The sequence below is a fragment of the Canis aureus genome, chromosome 8 (genome assembly GCF_053574225.1).
Source record: "Canis aureus isolate CA01 chromosome 8, VMU_Caureus_v.1.0, whole genome shotgun sequence".
Taxonomy (NCBI): Eukaryota; Metazoa; Chordata; class Mammalia; order Carnivora; family Canidae; genus Canis; species Canis aureus.
This window is the reverse complement of record NC_135618.1, coordinates 25,356,854-25,374,601: the sequence shown is the minus strand read 5'-3', so window position 1 is coordinate 25,374,601 and position 17,748 is coordinate 25,356,854. Positions and strand designations below refer to the sequence as shown.

The following is a 17,748-nucleotide window of genomic DNA, read 5'->3' as shown; positions in this document are numbered from 1 at the left end:
TTGGAATATGCTGAATTTTTAAATTGCTAGAATGGCAAAAATTGACTCACTGATAGTTGACAAGCTTTACACAGTAGACATTATGTAATTCGGGGAGTTGTTTAAGGATCTTTCTTCTTTGTTTGAATTAAGGAAAGAGAAAACTGACCTGTTCAGAGAAACACTGCCTATCATAAATCAACAGAAAGGAATAAGCAACCTGTGTTATAAAGTAGATGAAGTTTCTTTTTTGATTTTCCTTGCACTTCATCTTTGACCTTTGTTAGTTTAATCTTTGTTAATTTGATCTTTGAAAATTCTCCCATGGTATATTTAGAGTTTAATATGACATTATAGAAGAGAAAAATAAAATAAGCCTAATATTAAAATTAAACTTAAGTCACAATACATGAAGGAAAAGTCTCTAATGGCAAAATCTTAGGTTTTAAGTTACCACTAATATGGGGCATTTTAAGAAAGAAGCATTTGCTTGACTGTCCTCCAATTAAATCTTGTCAGTTTATTGACCCTTTCACCATCGTAAGTTGTTGACCTAATTATTATGAGGAAGGTTACTGTGAAAAAGCATATGGCTTAGAATAACTGGACCATTGGGATTTTCCTTACTCAATATGGGTGCAATTCTTCCATTCTGTGTCTTTTTTTCATTTTATGATCTTAAAAAAAAAAAAAAAAAATCTGAGCATACCGTGAAGATGTGGGCCTAGTCCTAGTAGGGTTCAAACACAAGAAGCAACTATAGTTGGTTAAGATCCTAATAGGTTCATTGGCTAAGAAATCAAATCCCCAAGGTAGCCATGGACCAGGTTAGGAATTTGCATCCACCAGGCTCAGAAAAGCCCTAAAGTCAGATTGTACTTGAACAAAGTCATTGTATTTGGATCATAGAGATCAGATAAACCCAGCAAGTTAGGGCCAACAATCAGGGAAATCTTAGAAGCTACAGGGCATTGAAGTTCAAACATACTTCCTGTCATCAAGGCTCTGCAGTAGGCTGATATGAGAATGGTGGAGTAATGGACAGTCTGTGTCAAGCATACTCCTACCAGGATCTAGCTGTAGTTGGTAGCATACTCCTACCAGGATCTAGCTGTAGTCAGAGAAGGGGGTCCCTGAGCTATCAGGGAAAGTCCCCAATTCTACAGTAACAGACTAATAGGAAAGAATCTAAGCAAAGAACCAGTACCTGAAATTTGAATATAAGTCCAAATCCACATATCTGTTCAGCAACAGAATAGGGCCAGCAATAAATCCTAAATAGTTCCCATGCCTCAGGACAAGACCCATTCTAGTGCCTAGGATCTTGGCACTAGGCTTCTCCAAAACACATTATCTGAACTAAAGGCCAGGCTAGAAGCTGGTCATGTAATAGGAAACAAGATAGTTTCTCCTCTTACATACCTTACACTCTAGTGGAAGGTTCAGACAAGAATATAGACAGTCACAATGCAGGTGTTATGAATGCCAATTGGGGAAGGTATATAATGCTATGGTGGCTTAAGTCAGCTTATTAAGACTTGATGATGTTGGAGAGATCGAAAGGTTTTTCAAAGAGACTGAAGTCTAAGCTAAGACCTGAAGAATGGAAAGGAACAGGGTACTGCTAACATTAATGAGTTTTATTCAGTAAGCAAGAGGTGCCACTAAATTATAAAATGGTTGTTTAAAATAGGTGCCCCTTCATTTGTGGGACTATTCAGTGCCGGGCCATGGGAGTTGATGAACTTAAAGAGGACTCTGTTCCCTTCATTGGCCAAGTTTTTCTATGCAGCGCACAACCTGTGATCTACATTGGATGTATGTAGGTGAAGGGCTTTTAGGATAGGGGGTAGAGCAGAGGAAATGAGGACCTCAAGGCTTATTGAGTATGGCTCTTCAACATTGGAGTATAGAAGAAAACTAGCCTTATTTATTCCTAGAATTGTCTCCTCAGACCATGGCAGTGAAAGAGTACCTACCTGGGTGAGCTGCACAGAAGCCACCTGCAGGGGTGCAAAGCACACATTTAAGCATTTGCCAAGATAGAAATTTGACCCACCAGGCTTGAGCTTCCTGGAGTGACTCAACTTGTCATATTACCCATTATAAGATTGTGGAACACAGTTTCACAATAGCAAATCAAAGTAAGGCTGGTGGTATTGCCCACAATTACAATAGAAGTGGAATGGCTTAATTAGTAAAACATTAACTGGCAGGATTCCTATAAGTAAAAATGTACATATTTAAGGAGGCTTATTGTAACATTTATACCATATATTTTATAATATATTAATTCGAATGTAAAAGTGAATGTAAATTACCAGAAATTAACATGCAATGTGAAGAAAAGTCCTTTCATCCTCTGCAACTGTAGCATTTGGCAGATTCAGGAATAAATAATCTTTTGTGGCAAGGGTATGCCTTATCAAACATATGCAGATCAGCACTAATTAATGCTAATTAAGGTTTCCTGTCTATCTAGTTGGAAAAACGTCCAAATGTTATGAAATCCAGTTAGTATGCCTATTACGCTAATTGTTTTATATGGGGTGGTTCTTAATTAAAATATGTAAATTGACCTTAATTGCTATATACTAATGGGGGTTCATGTTATCTCACTAAAAGTGACAAGATGGTGAGGAGGGGTACTTAAATGACTAATTCTGATAAATCCTTAACTAAATGACCTTTACTCAAAATTAATTTTAATTGGAAGTTGGCTAAAGAAACATTTTTCTTCTTTGTTTCTTTTTAGTTTTTAGTAACGTAAGAATGTTACTCTTCTTTGTTAATACAGCTTTAGAAGCAGTTGTGCATTGTTAATTACACTTAACAAGCGAGTTAATTTGACTGTTTACTGTTTATAGTTATCAGGAAGTTATTGATATCCTCATTTCAGTCTTGGGAGAACTGAGTTCTCATTGAATGTGAATTTATAGTTAGATTCCTGTAGGTAAGCTGACTGACCCCCATTTGTTAGAGTATGCGTTAAAGTTTGATGAGCCAGTAGTAGTAATATATACTCCTTGGCTGATTTACATTGGAATTAATTTTTAAGAAAAATATTTTTTTCTTTACAAAACATTAGTTTTTATTGGAGTTAAAATTTCATTGGAGGTATTTGGGTTAAATAGACTGAAATCATATTCTTATATTTTACTCAGGTTTTTATTTATTATTTAATTGCAAACAAATTAAAATATGTATGCCCCAAACCTGTGTAAATTAATTTACATATCTATATTTTATTATGCTAACCTTACAATTATAGGCGGTAATTTAAATAAAGCTAACAAATATTTTACTCTTTCATTTGGAAGTGGTTTATGTTCATGTGTAATTTAAAATATATTTTAAAAATTCTTCTGTAAAAATGTTAGAAAGACTTCGTAAAATATTATCATATGGCAACGAGCAGGGAATAAAGATTGTAGTTTTTGTTTGTCAAAAGGAGACCCAATATCTTTACTCTTTTATCAGGACATCGTGACAAATGTTTCACCTAGAATCATCCGGGGGACTACCTCTGGCCCCATGTATGGCCCTGGACAAAGCTCCTTCCTGAATATTGAGCTCATCAGTGAAAAAACGGCTGCATATTGGTGTCAAAGTGTCACTGAACTAAAAGCTGACTTTCCAGGCAATGTAAGTGTGATTTAACGTCTAAAACAAAAGAATTGGCATAAGTTGGTGAATGTTTATTTAAACATCCAATTCATAGGCTTATAAATATTAATGTGTATAATATATTTTATTAAAGAATCTGCCAGTTGCTTTGCTGATGCATAGAAAGATAAAAAAGAAAGAAAAGCTCAAGAACTCATAAAAATCTGCACAATGTGAGGCTTTGTTATAAATGGGTGCTATGCAGATGGAAGAAGTATCTACATAAGCAGGAGGAAGAGAAATGAAATACTCATTTTATTGAGTTGATTTTCACTGTATGTGGCTAGTATTTATGAAGGTGATGACCTTAGGAAGAAATTGCAGACTATAAATCATTTTAAATATAAACCTGAGGCATAAGCAGAATATCTTCGTTTATAGTGCATTTGTATTTTTTCAGTGGAAAATAATTTACCAAATAATTTTAATACCTTTATACTAAATGAATCGCTGTTGTTGTTGTTGTTTTTTTTTTTTTTATGAAGCTCTTTCTTTAAAAGTACTGTGCACAATGATCACACATGTTTCATTTCTTTATGGATTTTTACATGTTGCCAGGAGATGGTATTTTCTCTTCAGTAGATGGTTAGAGTTGTCCTTGATGTCATTCATCCATTCTTCCTCCCCTTCCCTCACCTCAATGCACATATGCACACACACACACACAAAAAAAAAAAAAAAAAAAAAAAAACACTCATTCTTCCTCCACCCTCTCATTTACCCTCCTAGGGCTGGTGATGGATGGAAGTTGAGGTTTGAGCTATGTGTATCTTTATGTTGTAGAAAAGATTCAAAGACAAATTGGAATGGCTTAAGAATAAAATAATAATATTTTGAATTCTAATGAAATTTGTGGATGTTTTCCCACAGATGGATAAATTAGAAAATCTTAACAAAGGGACTTTTGCTGTCATACTATTGTCTAACCTACCAAGTTTTTGTTTCTGTTTTTTATGTTTTAAAAAAGTCCTAATTGTTTCACAGTTTTCTTGCATTGAAACAAAATATAGATGCAGAGAATATAATTAACCTTCCTCAAGTTAAACCCTCAAATATGAAGGGAGCTATCAAGACTCATATGAAATCTATAGCTTCTGTTCATTAGGAATTTTTCACTTTCTAAAAATGATGTTGCAAATCACGTCTATGTTCACATTATAAAATCAACCGTAATAACAGTTATGTTGGGTTATTTGTTTTTTAAAGGACCCAAAGCTTATGGGAAGCTTTGCTCATTATGACAAGGACAAAAAGTCAACCATAAGAATTATTAATATATTTTTAACATGGCCTAGAGCCTTAAGTATTATACTAGCTATTGACCATGTAATAACCTAATAACGATAAGTTTGAGCTCTTATAATATTAAACTATGCTTCTTACTATGATAAATGTCTTATATATTTTAACACTCAGTCTTTAAATAATCTTATAGGATAGGTACTGTTACTTCCCCATTTCACAGAGAGGAAACACAGAAGTTAAGTAGCATGCCCAGGGTTACACGGCTATTACAATGGTCCTTCCTCATCCACAGTTACTGTTTTCGTGGTTTTAGTTACCAATAGTCAACCAGGGTCCAAAAGCAGATGATTTTGCATCTCGTGTACGCTTGGAAATTCAGTAGTTGCTTAAAGCTATGTCACAGTGCTTTTGTTATTCACCTCACTTCATCTCATCACGTAAGCATTTTCTCATCTCACATCATCACAAGAAGAAGACTGAAGACAGTACAATATGGTATTTTGAGAGAGAGAAAGATCATATTTTTTTGAGAAAGATCATATTCACACAACTTTTACTACAGTATGTTGTTATAATTATTCTATTTTATTATTGGTTATTGTTAATCTCTTATTGTGCCCAATTTATAAACTAAACCTTTATTGTAGATCTGTATATATAGGAAAAAGTATGGGATTTAGAGTTTTCAGTGCTACCCATGGTTTCAAGTATTCACTGGGGGTCTTCGCACATATCCCCCATGGATCAGGGGGGATTATTACAGTGAAGCCAGAATTTGAACTTGAAATTTGCTTTTTAGCATCTGTGTTCCTGCCTAATGACAGAGATTTTTTAATGCATCTACTGCAGTATCATTTCAGGCCTTTGAAATTTCAAAATTACTTTTGAATGCAGCATAAGAATACTATGAATATCATTTCTCCAAATACTGTATTTAGATAAGCCAATGTATCTGAAAAAAAAAAAAAAAAAAAAGTTTTCCTGGAAGAGAACTCCTACCAATGGCTTGTCTTTAGTTCCATCTACCCTCTTCTGGGCAGGAGTGAAATGTTAAATAATGGCCTCCAAGAAATGATAGTAAGTAGACAAGAAAGCTGAGATGAAACCACTCACTTTGTAATTCCACAAGCAAGTAGAAAGAAGACGCACATTTAACCGTTCTTTTCAATTTCCCTGAAAACAATTTGCTTCTCCTATAATGCTTTTTTCTACTGAGAAAACAATGCATGCATTTCTTTTTCTAATTCTTACACCATTTCAATTATACTCATTATTCTTTTTCTATATTCTTAGAACTAGTCTCTAACATTTTTATTCCCCATATCAAAGACAACATTTTAAATACAATTAAAATGGCATTCCCATTTGAACCCCTAGAAATAATGTGTTGCACCTAGATATTGCCATGCTGAGACTAGAATATCCCCTACTGTTTTGGAATTACTCTGATGCCAAACCCAATGAGCTGAATGAAAGAAGGTGACCCTTCATTTTCCAAGTTTAATTATCACTCTCACTGGAGTTTTCCCACATCATTCTCAAGTGCGTGGCTGCCACCTTTAATGACAGAGATCGGATAATTCAACCCACCGTGGCAGCTTCTAAGCAAGGGCTAACTTTTCTGAAAAAGAAATTATCCTGGGGTTTGTGGGGAAGGGATGTAGGTCAGCTGATATCGGCAGCTAGTATCTCTCTTTCTAGAGAGTCTAGGCACCAGTTGACCATGAACTGGAAGAGACAACGGGAAGAACACCTTGAATAGAAAAACATCGAGACCCCTGAAATACATTGTAAGGGCTTGTCTCTTCACTATCACACAGTTGCAGCAAAGCCCACACTTAGACTAGACTTCTGCCCAGCTTTCAAGGTTTCCTTTTATTTATCTGTGAATTAAATTTGGCACACGGATCATTGTAGTGACGATTATTACTAACTAAGAGGTTTTTTTTTGTTCCTAAGCTGAGATTTTTCAATGCTTATTATGAAATGTACTGTATAATTAGGGCTTACAGAAATCAATTTTAAGTGAATCCTTTCATTCCCATTGCAAAAGCCTTAGAAACAGTATATTTTAGGCTTTGAAAAAAACTTTTACCAAAAAATACATGCTGCATTTTGTCTGAATGCACTGAATTAGCAAACAATGACTGACATTTTCTATCATTTGTGGCAGCTAAAGTAAGAGTTAGGCAAAAGATAGGGATTTAGCAGTGAATTAGCTGGTGAAGATAGAAAAGGGAGTGATGGCTTTGTTAGAGAAATTAATAAAGGAAGAACAATTGATATGTAAATATACTTCTGTTAGAATACACCTCATTCTACTGAACCCCTTTCTCAGTTCATTACTGAGAAATCAGCATTGCCACGTGAAGTCCAAAATGATTCCAAAGTTGTTGTTCTTCATCAGCATTCCTGAAAGGGGTTTCCTGACCAATAGCCTCAAAATACAAAGTTTTTAACTTTGTATGGAATCCTTATACACCCTTGTGAAGCCTAAAAGCCTTTCTTCAGAATGTTTTTGAGTGTGTAAAACCAAATTCAGTAGTTTGCAAAGGATACCCATTGCATTAAAATAGAATGCTAAACTTATTTTTAAAAATACGATATAGTAATGCATGTTCCTCTGTAACAAGTCACTAAAAACACAGTCTTGTGGCAGATCTAATAACTACTGCAATTTTGACATATAATGGTGACTATCAATGACACCTTGAGATGTCTGTAACAACAGTATTATGATCTTCTGTGGCTTCTGTTGGTGCAAAGTTACAGGTTGATAGTACTACTGTGGTTCATTGTATTCATGAGGAAATGCCAAATTTCAGCAGGAGGTTAGTGAAAATAAAGATCTAAGTTTTTTCCAATCCTACTTCATTAATTTCTTGTATTCTATTGACTATGGACACAGCTTCAGAATCTATGTCCTGTGGTTCTCAATTCTGAGTGCATATTAGAATCACTTGGGGAGCTTCAGAAAAGCTATTTATGGTTAGGCCCTGTCCTAGTTCAGTCCTTTCAGAAATTCTGGCATAGATAGAATGAATATATATCCCTCTGTGTGTGTGTATGTGTATGTGTATGTGTATGTGTGTGTGTGTGTGTTTGTGTGTGTTTTTTTTTAGTTCCTCAATTAATTCTACTGCATATAAAAGCAGCATCATTCATAATCCTTGACATACATCATTAAATATTTATAAAAGTCCTGTATCAGAACTTGAGAGCCTTTTATAGGTGCTGGAACTGTACTATGAGCTTTATGTATCTGTGAAGCAGAGTTTTTCCTCAGTTTATAGATGAGGAAACCGACGTTTTGAAATATTGCATTGCACAGGGCACTTGTGTCACACAGCTAGTAAGTGAGGTCACTTTCCATTACACCTTGAGGTATTTCACTTGGCTCTAAAGAACCTGAAGAATTAAGAGTAATAATTTATTTCAGTCCTCCCTTACCCACTCACTCAGATGGGTCAATTATATTGAATTCTCTTAACCACAGATTCTCAAATATAAAACAAAATCTTTTTATTGGACAAAGAAATAAGTCTGTCTTCAACCAACCATTATTTTGTCATTAGTCCCAGCACAGGACATTTTATAGCTTAATACTTAGTGCTTTGCAGGGATGTAGCTGACTTTAGAAACCAATGTCAGTGACTCAGCATGGACTGGTTTGGTTTGAACTGTTAATTGATCCCATTTTAAGTTATGTATTTGAAAATAGGGAGTCAGGAGATTCAGTTGGATCTATGTATCCGCAAAGCAAGGAGGATGCTCACTGCTTATTCAGTGGATATTCATCACCCTATAACTCCTTCAGTCTTCTTATAGGCACTGTGAAGGCTGACTTAGCAGAAGCAGGCTTTCTTTTCTTTGGATTATTTATAATTAAGTTTTACTCATTAGAAATAAGGGGATTTTGTTACCCTCTACTCAGTCCATTTAGAAAGATAAAATTTAGTTACAGACAAAACTATAATACATATGTTGTCAGTCCAACAGTCACCAGTACAGGGTTGGGTTTTTTATCTTTCTTTTTTTTTTTTTTTTTTTTTTGCTTTCATTTTTTATTAAACCATTGCTTTCTTATCACAGAGATTATAAAACATAAACATCACCTTGACCCTTTCCCCCTCATATCCTGAAGAGGATATTCACCAACAGAAATGTAAGCATTTCTGCACTGGAAGGATTCCTTCTTTGCTCCCTCTGGAATTTTTTCAGCTTGTCAAGTCTCTGTTTCTGTCAACTTTACACATTCCCAGGTTGATTTATTTTAAATAAATTAGGAAACTGCTAGAGCAGGTATTGAAGGGAAGGCTAGCATATCCCCAGGAAACTCCTTTCCTTCTATACACCATGAACTCTAGAGGACATAGATACTTCCCAACTTCCTTTCTTTGCTAAAGTTCAGGAGAGTTATCTGATGACATTACTTTACTGATTTTTTAAAAGATCGATATAGCCAACAAAAAATAAAATAAAATGAATCATAATAGTAATTGAAATTTAAAAAGTTAGGTGGATGGAAGTAAAGTAATCTGCATCCAATTAACTAACAAGTATCTGTTTTCACTTTCTGATAGAGTCTAAGAGCTAAAGGCATGAGGTTTAAGTCAGGATGAGTTTGAATCTCAGCATATCCTCTGACTTGCTGTTTATTGGCACTCACAACTTCAACGTCCTCATCTGTTCGATAACAATAACTATTATCAGAGGTTGTATAGATTAAGTAAGATATTATATGTAACATGTTTGGCACATTGCAATTATTCACCATTATAAATTGTATTGCATAGAATATCTTTATGCATTTAGCTTTTATTGCTACTTAAAATAATAATTAGTTTTCATGAAATATTCTAAAGGATTTCTAAGTCAAAGGTAATAGTATATTTTTAGCTGTTGAAGTATATTGCCAGTCGATTTTCAAAGTATTTGTAAACAGTTCATATAAAAGTCACTGTTTTAGAAATAATTACCAACTAAAAAATTAAAAACTCACTAAATATGCTTTTTGGTGATTCTTCTGAACCTGAGTTTATTATACATTATATAGAATGTAAAGTCTGATTCTTTGTTCAGTGTTTTATTCATTTTACTTCTGTGCTTTAATGTCATTCATTCTTTTGACTTAGTTTCCAATTAAAAGAAGATTTAAATGAGTTATTTTCTTAGTATCAGCATAGAAACAAAGAAAATTTAAAATATATTTAATTCCTCGAAGCAAGAGTAGCCAAAATGAATCAGAATACATAGTGTAATTCATAGTTCTGTGATTAGTTTCTGGCCAAGTTTGTTTGTGGGGCCTTTTTTTTTTTTTTTTTTTTTTTTTTTTTTTTTTTTGATAGGATATTTCTAGTTCCTTAAAAGAAAGCATTAGGTGTCATTTAGGTAGAGTTATGGGGACTTGATTTACCATCCCAACTGAAATAGCAACATAAAAAAATTATAAAATATATGTAACAATAGTTTTTAAAACTTGAAACATCAGTCAATAAAGGCACTAGTCACTGGGAGACAGAAAACCAAGGAAATGAGCTCTACCATTGCTTCAGAAGGTTTCCAGGCCACATTTCAGGGAGTAAAACCCAGGGTTCTCTCTGAGTTGAGGAGACAGAACTGAAAGTCCAGAGAGACCAAGGTGGCCAGAATTCATGAGACAGAGCACCAGAAAGCAGAGAGCTACATACAGAGATACTCCAGAGACCTGCAAAAGGTCCCCCTTGAGTGTTCAGCAGAGTACAGATAAGCTCATGCATTTAAGTGAATTACAAGGGACTGCAGAAAGGACTTTCTGAATGGGTTAGAGGGACAAGTACTCAGTTCTTAAATGGGTCTGGTAATAATGACTCTTACTGCTAGCCAGACTGGAAAACCCTATGATTCACAATTAACCATAGGCTGAACACTGCTTTAGTCATGCCCAACAAACCTTAAAAGCAAGACCTGAAAGGATCAAACTATCTCCAAGTAACTTAGCTGCAACTCAAAACAAAATATAGAAATAAAAAATATCTAAGACCAAACAAGATAACATTCACAGTGTCTGGCATTCAATTAAAAATTACCTATCGTAAAAAAATAGGAAAATATAATCTAAAATAAGAGGAAAATCATTAAATTAAAACTGTGCCAGAACTTATGGGATGTTAAAATTAGCTAGCAAATGGATTAAAACTGTTGTTACAAATATATTCCATATGTTCAAACCAAGAGATGGAACACAGATAAAAACAAACAAACAAACAAAACCACACTAAACCAGATTCCCAGAATGAAAACTATAATGAATAAGATGAAAAATATACTAAAGTTATTAATGGCATATTAGGCATTGCAGAAAAATGATTAATCAGCTTGCAGATATGGCAATAAAAATTATCTAAGGTAAAATTCATGCAGGAATGGGAGGATGTTGGAGAGTGGGGAGTAAGCATACTGTTAGTGAGCCAGGGACAACTACATATTAGTGGCCTAGTATGCACTGGATTTTTAAAGTTTGAAGAAAAAATACTGGTCCAAATTTTCCCAGTTTTACATAAAACTACAAACTTCCCCATCTGCCAAACAAACAAACAAGAAACTTGAGCTACGCGCATAAGAAACACAAAGAAAATTTCACCAAGGAGTACATCATAATGAAATTAATCAAATCAGTTATAAAGAGAAAATTTCACAAGACAAAAAGCATGTTTCATACAGAAGAACAAGTACAGAGGTTACTGTTTTGATTTGTTGTCAGAAAAAATGCAAGCTAGACGACAACTTTCAAGTGTTGAAAGAAAAAAAATGACAACTGTTAATCTAGATTTCAAAATTCAGCAACATATCTTTCAAAAATACAGGTGAAATAAATATTTTTTGACACAAAAAAGACTAAAAGAGTTCATCACTGAGGGATTGGCATCACAGGAAATATATTCTTTAATGTTTTAGGCAGAAAGTAAAATGATGCTAGGTTGAAATATGGAAGTACACAAAGGAATGAAGAATACAGAATTTGTAACTATAAATAACTACTATTTAATTCACTTTAGAAGAGAATTGATTATTTAAACAAAAATATAAAACAGTATATGGTTTATAAAATATATTAAGGTAAAATATATGATAATAGTACAAAAGTTGTGAGGAAGAAATGGAAGTATACTATTGTAGCTTCTAACACTTTATGTAAATTTTTTGTCACTTGAAGATAGACTGTGATAACTTGAAGATGTATACTCCAAGCTCTAAACAGCCAATAAAAAATATGCATGAGGATTCTAGTAGAAAAGCAACAGTAGAAGTATAAAATGGAATCATACAGAGTACTCAACCAAAAGAAGGCAGAAAAAGAGATAAAGGCTATTAAAAAAGAGACAATGCAAATAGAAATGCTATAGTAAAGAGATAGAGTTAAACCTAACCATATCGATAATCACATTAAATGTAAATGGTCTGAACATCCCCAGTTAAAAGGCAGAGATGTTCAGATTGAATGAAAAAGCTTGACTCAACCACATATACTGCCTATAAGAAAAACAATTTTAAATATGAAGACACAAATAGGAGAAAATTGTAGCAATGGAAAAAGATGTACCATGATAAAAGAAGTCTTAATAATTTTAAAGAATTCAGTTCATCCAAGGTATGTATTCCAACCACAACAGGAATATATTGGGAAAATCCCAAGATATTTAAAAAATAAATAATACATCTAAATAACCTTTGAATAAAGGAAAAAATCATGAGAATTAAAATTATTTTGAACTGAACGAAAATTAAACTAAAAAATTAAAATTATTGTATTCATAAAAGCATTACTAATAGGGAAATTTATAGCATTAAATACATATATATCAGACATGAAGAAAGGTCTCAATTACTGCAACTTTTATCTCTAAATACTAGAAAAAAAAGAACAAACTAAACTCCAAGTAAATAAAATGATGATATAATAAAGATCAGTGGAGGAAATTAATAAGATAGAAAGTAAAAATAATGGAGAATACCAAGGAAAGTAAAGCTTTGCAAAATTTCTTGCAAAAACAAATGAAATTTATAAAAACATCCAGACTAATGAAGAAAAAAGGAGAGAAGAAACACAAATAATCAGTATAGGGAATGAGAAAAGTAGCACCACTGCAGATTCTATAGATTTTAAAAGAAAAATCATAAAATAATTATGAACAATTTTATGTAAGTAAACCAGTCAGATTCCTTGAAGACACAAACTATCAAAGCTTAGTCAAGAAGCAATAGATAATGTTAAAAAAATTGAATTTGTAGTTTGAAACATTTGCCTGAAGAAAACTACAGGCCCAGATGGCTTCATGAGTAGATTTTTTCAGCTATTTATGGTCTAAAGAATAATTCCAGTTCTACACACACTCTCTCAGAAAAGTAAAACAAAAAAAATAAATAAATAAATAAAAAAAAAAAAAAAAAAAAAAGAAAAGTAAAACAGAGAGACCACTTCCAAACTAAACCTATGATGCCAACACCCGGATACCATAACTGGATGAAAACAGGACAGGAAAATAAAAGTATGGACTCTTATCCTTCATGAAGATAGATGCAAAAGTTCTAAACAAATTTTAACAAGTATAATCCAATATTGCATAGAGTATAATACATCATGAACAAACGAGGTCTATCTCAAGAATTCTAAGTAGGTTTAACATTTGAGAATATTGTAATTCACATAAATGACAAACTACATAATAACAACAATAGAAATTGTATAATTATTTCTATGAACCAACAAAAAATTTGAAGAAATCTAAAAATGTTTCTAATTTAAAGGAAATTTCAGCAAACTAAGAATAGAAGAGTTATTCCCTAACCTAGTGAAAGGCATTAAAAAGAAACAAACAGGTTATCCCTGGATGGCTGGCTCAGCGGTTTAGCACCTGCATTTGGCTGGGGTGTGATCCTGGGATCCTGGGATGGAGTCCCACATCAGGCTCCCTGCATGAAGCCTGCTTCTTCCTCTGCCTGTGTCTCTGCCTCTGTCTCTCATGAATAAATACATAAAATCTTTAAAAAGAAAAAAAGAAACAAACAAAAAACCTATAGCTAAATCATAGTTAATGGTGAAAGACAATATTTTCTTCCTGAGAAAAGTAGGATAAGGGTATCTGCTCTTACCATTTCTATTCCACATTGTGCTAAAGTTTTTGTTAAATAAGAGAATGACAACAACAAAAGATATGCAGATTTCAAGGAATAAGTAAAACTTTTTTATTCACAGATGACATGATTGTTTATTTAGAAAATGTGATTAAATGTAACAATAAAAAACACTTTATTTACAAAAGCAGGCTGTTCTCAGATTTGACTTTTTAAAAATACTGCATTAAAATAGTGTATATCTTCATTACCAACTTTTTTGTACTCTCTTTAGTTCTGTACCCCAGGAGAATGTCCAACTCACCTCATCCTGGTCATGGCCTGTCAAAATACTACTTTAAATAATAAATGAGTTTATTAGCAAGGTTACAAGATACATGATAAACTTATAAAAATCAATCATACTTTTTATATGTTCTCAATAGACAAGTGGAAACTAAAATAAATGTGTCATATAATATTAATATATCAATAGGAGCATAGGGATAAATCTGACAAAGATGAGAATGACATCAACTTTGAAACTACAAAATATTGTTCATATAAATTTTAAAAAACCCTACATAAATGGGAGGCTATATTGTGTTCAAAGATTGGAAGATTTCATATTGTTAAGATGTCAAGTATCCCCATGATGATATAAAAATAAAATGCAATGCTAACCCAAATGTTAGCATTATTTTTTCGGTAGAATTTCACAAGCTGATTCTGAAATTCCTATGGAAGTGCAAAGGACTTACAGTAATCAGAACCCATTAAAAAAGAACCAGTTTGGAAGTCTAAAACTTTTTCATTTCAAGACTTATTGTAAAACTACATGAATCATGATAGAGTGATACTGGCATAAAAATAAATATACAGGGATCCCTGGGTGGCGCAGCGGTTTGGCGCCTGCCTTTGGCCCAGGGCACGATCCTGGAGATCCGGGATCGAATCCCACGTCAGGCTCCCGGTGCATGGAGCCTGCTTCTCCCTCTGCTTGTGTCTCTGCCTCTCTCTCTCTCTCACTGTGTGCCTATCATGAATAAATAAAAATTAAAAAAATAAATAAATAAATAAAATAAATATACAAATAGATTAATGAAGAATAACAAGCCTCAAAGTAACTCTCATGTTAGTTGTATGAACAACTGATTTTTTGGTTAAGTTGCAAAGAAGAAATTCAGTGAACAAAAATAGAGTCTTTTCAACAAGTGATACTAGTAAAATTGGATATCCAAATTTTTTAAAAAGTAAATATTGACTCACATCTGACATGTTATATAAAAAATAATTCAAAATAGTCATAGATCTATGAAAAACCTATGAAATGAAATGAAAAACCTAAAACTATAAAACTTCATAGGAAAACATCAGAGAAAGTTCTTGTGACCTTAGGTTAGGCAAACATTTCTTTAGATATATACTAAAAGCACAGTGTTTGAAAGAAAAAAAAAAAGGGATGTGATTAACTCAAATTTTAAAGTTTTGCTCTTCCAAAGCTGTTGTTAAGAAAGTGAAAATATAAACCAGAATGGGAAAAATATTTACAAATTATATACCTGATGAAGGACTATATCCAGAATAATTTTTTTATGTCCAGAATATTTAAAGAACATTCCAAATCCATAATAAGAAAACAAATAACAAAAAAAAAAACAGAAGAAAGAAAGAAAGAAAGAAAGAAAGAAAGAAAGAAGAAAGAAAGAAAAGAAAGAAAAGAAAAGAAAGAAAGAGAAAGAAGAAAGAAAAAAAAGAAAGAAGAAAGAAAGAAAGAAAGAAAGAAAGAAAGAAAGAAAGAAAGAAAGAAAGAAAGAAAGAAAATAACCCTTCCCACTTGGAGCAAAAAAATTGAGCAGGTACTTCACCAAAGAAGATTGTGAACGATAAATAAGCAAATGAAAATATGCTCAACATCATTAGTCATTACAGAAATGCAAATTAAAACCACAGTGACATATATGCCTATCAGACTGCATAAAATTTAAAAGAACTGATCATACCAAATGAAGGATATGGCAAGGATATGGTGAATTCCCACACATGGAGCATGATAAACACGTTCATTGTCTTGTGATGATGGTTTCAAAGTACATACACATGTCAAATCTCATAAAATTGTATGCTTGGGATCCCTGGGTGGTGCAGTGGTTTAGCGCCTGCCCTTGGCCCAGGGCGCGATCCTGGAGACCCGGGATCGAATCCCACATCGGGCTCCCGGTGCATGGAGCCTGCTTCTCCCTCTGCCTATGTCTCTGCCTCTCTTTCTCTGTGTGTGACTATCAATAAATAAATAAAAAATTTTATAAAAAATAAAAAAAAAAAAAATAAAATAAAATTGTATGCTTTAAATATATATAATTTATTTTATGTTATACTTTAATGTATAAATAATTGTACATATATAACATACACAATTTATGGGTATATATATAATGTATAGAGTTATATATAATTTATAACATACTATATATAGCATATGTAGAATATATATCATATATAAAAATATAACTCAATAAATCTGTTTAAAAATAGGTTCAGTTTAAAATTATAATGACACTTTTCATGGAATGTGTCCTGGGAATTAATTTTGGGTTTAATTGGATTGGTAAACCCCTGTCACCAAGCTCCTCAATCCCTATCCCATTGTCTGAGCCACCAGTCAATTATTATCTTCCACAAAATTGTCTAGCATTTTGGTCACATTCACTTTGATACTGACTCATGGGAATTAACAGGCTAAATGACCTTATGCTGTATTAAGAAAAAAAAAAGAAACATTGGGTTGATTTTTGAGCTTCTGCTTTGTGGGACATTAAAAATGCTAGTGGTTCATGTCATTCACTAAAGGAAAAATCAGCAGAAAATTTACCAAAGCTTTTTATTTATTTTTTTTTTAATTTTTATTTATTTATGATAGTCACAGAGGGGGGGTGGGCAGAGACATAGGCAGAGGGAGAAGCAGGCTCCATGCACCGGGAGCCCGACGTGGGATTCGATCCCGGGTCTCCAGGATCGCGCCCTGGGCCAAAGGCAGGTGCCAAACCGCTGCGCCACCCAGGGATCCCCCAAAGCTTTTTAAATAGTCCACATTATACAGGCATTAACTGCCTACAACATACTTTTTCTCAAACTCCCCTTTACTTTGTAATTTGTCAGGCTGCCTTTTGGGTACCAATATTTTCTTCTCCATTTGGAAGTATGGCATGGAATACACTGAACCATGTTGAAAGAGACCCTGGGGATGGCTATGATGCATTGAAGTTAGACTCTTTCTTGGTATAAACTAGCTCATGAGAGAGGCAATAGAAACAATTTATATATTGTATATGTTTGCTACATAACCAGACCATGTCATAAAATGAAACCCTCTCCATACTCAAATAGCTTCTGAGTTTTGTTCAGTGGTCTCACTTACTTAATGCCGATTTGGAAATCTCTCATCGTTCTAATGTTTTTATAGAGAACTCTACTCAAACACATTCGACTCTTAATATATTCAGGAAACCAGGAGTGAGAAAGGATCAAATAAAACCTTCTACTCTCTTCTCCTCGCCCCGTGCAAGTTCCTAAAATATATCTTTTTTATCTTAAAGTTAGGAACGTTTAAAAAACAGAAAAAAGAAACCACTACTGTTTTATGAGAGGCTTAAAAGTAGGAGGGAATATGAAGGTTTTTATTTAACATAAGACACTACAATTATATGTGTTGCATATACTTCGTTACAAACTGCTTATCCTATTTTACTTTTTGGAGAGGATAGG

At 33.3% G+C, this 17,748-nt stretch overlaps 1 protein-coding gene across 3 annotated transcripts in view; it reads left to right on the top strand.

Moving 5' to 3' along the window:
* DPYD (dihydropyrimidine dehydrogenase) overlaps positions 1-17,748 on the top strand; it is a 798,341-nt gene that overhangs the window by 465,418 nt on the left and 315,175 nt on the right. For all 3 annotated transcript variants that reach the window (XM_077905543.1, XM_077905544.1, XM_077905545.1), the window contains one exon: positions 3,460-3,624. In XM_077905543.1, coding sequence (XP_077761669.1) covers positions 3,460-3,624 — 165 coding nt within the window. The remainder of the gene's footprint in view (positions 1-3,459; positions 3,625-17,748) is intronic.